At 37.4% G+C, this 759-nt stretch overlaps 1 protein-coding gene across 1 annotated transcript; it reads left to right on the top strand.

The window, feature by feature from the left end:
- LOC114181145 (uncharacterized) lies at window positions 1-759 on the top strand. Its single transcript, XM_028067504.2, has 2 exons — window positions 1-252; window positions 370-759. The coding sequence occupies exons 1-2, from the start codon at window positions 103-105 to the stop codon at window positions 553-555; spliced, it is 336 nt and encodes a 111-aa protein (XP_027923305.2). The 5' UTR covers window positions 1-102; the 3' UTR covers window positions 556-759.

Below are 759 nucleotides of genomic sequence, written 5' to 3' on the forward strand. Positions count from 1 at the left end.
CATTATAAATACAACAACTAAGCTTCTCAACTCTCCCATCACACCTCAAACTATTTCCCTAATCATACACTTTGGCATCGACTTCCTAGATATCTATTGATCATGGCTGAAGAACACCACCATCACCACCTCCACCACCACAAAGAGGAAGAAGTTCCCGGTGAAGTTGATTACAAGAAGGAGGAGAAGCATCACAAGCATCTTGAACACCTTGGAGAACTTGGTGCTGCTGCAGCTGGTGCTTATGCGTTGGTACGTACTAATCACTTATCCTTTAATCAATTTATCATAATCCTTTTGATCTTAAGAAAATATGATTCCAATTGATCTAGTTTTGCTGCAATTGTGAATGATTTTTTGTATATATAGCATGAGAAGCATGAGGCAAAGAAAGATCCAGAACATGGTCACAGGCACAAGGTAGAAGAGGAGATTGCAGCAGCTGCTGCTGCTGGTGCTGGTGGTTTTGCGTTCCATGAACACCATGAGAAAAAGGATTCCAAGAAGGAAGATGAGGAAGCTCATGGAAAGAAGCACCATCATCTCTTTGGCTGAATCAACATCACCATCATAACAATGTTCAAGCTCAGAATGTGTCTCTTTTATTTTATATTCTGCACTGTCTTAAAATAATTTCTGAGCCTGTTTGAAGAGTGTTTTATTAGTTATACTTCAATGTATTTACTCATATATGCTATAATAATGTACATGTGCATTATATTGCCTATATTAATAATATAGTAGAGTGATTTTAAATTA

Source organism: Vigna unguiculata, chromosome 4, assembly GCF_037176805.1.
Source record: "Vigna unguiculata cultivar grain cowpea cultivar isolate G323 ecotype 2 chromosome 4, ASM3717680v1, whole genome shotgun sequence".
NCBI lineage: Eukaryota > Viridiplantae > Streptophyta > Magnoliopsida > Fabales > Fabaceae > Vigna > Vigna unguiculata.

Coding starts and splice junctions, on each gene's coding strand:
- LOC114181145 (XM_028067504.2), top strand. CDS start 103: ATGGCTGAAGAACACCACCATCACCACCTCCACCACCACAAAGAGGAA. Junction 253..369: donor CAGCTGGTGCTTATGCGTTG/GTACGTACTAAT, acceptor TTGTATATATAG/CATGAGAAGCATGAGGCAAA.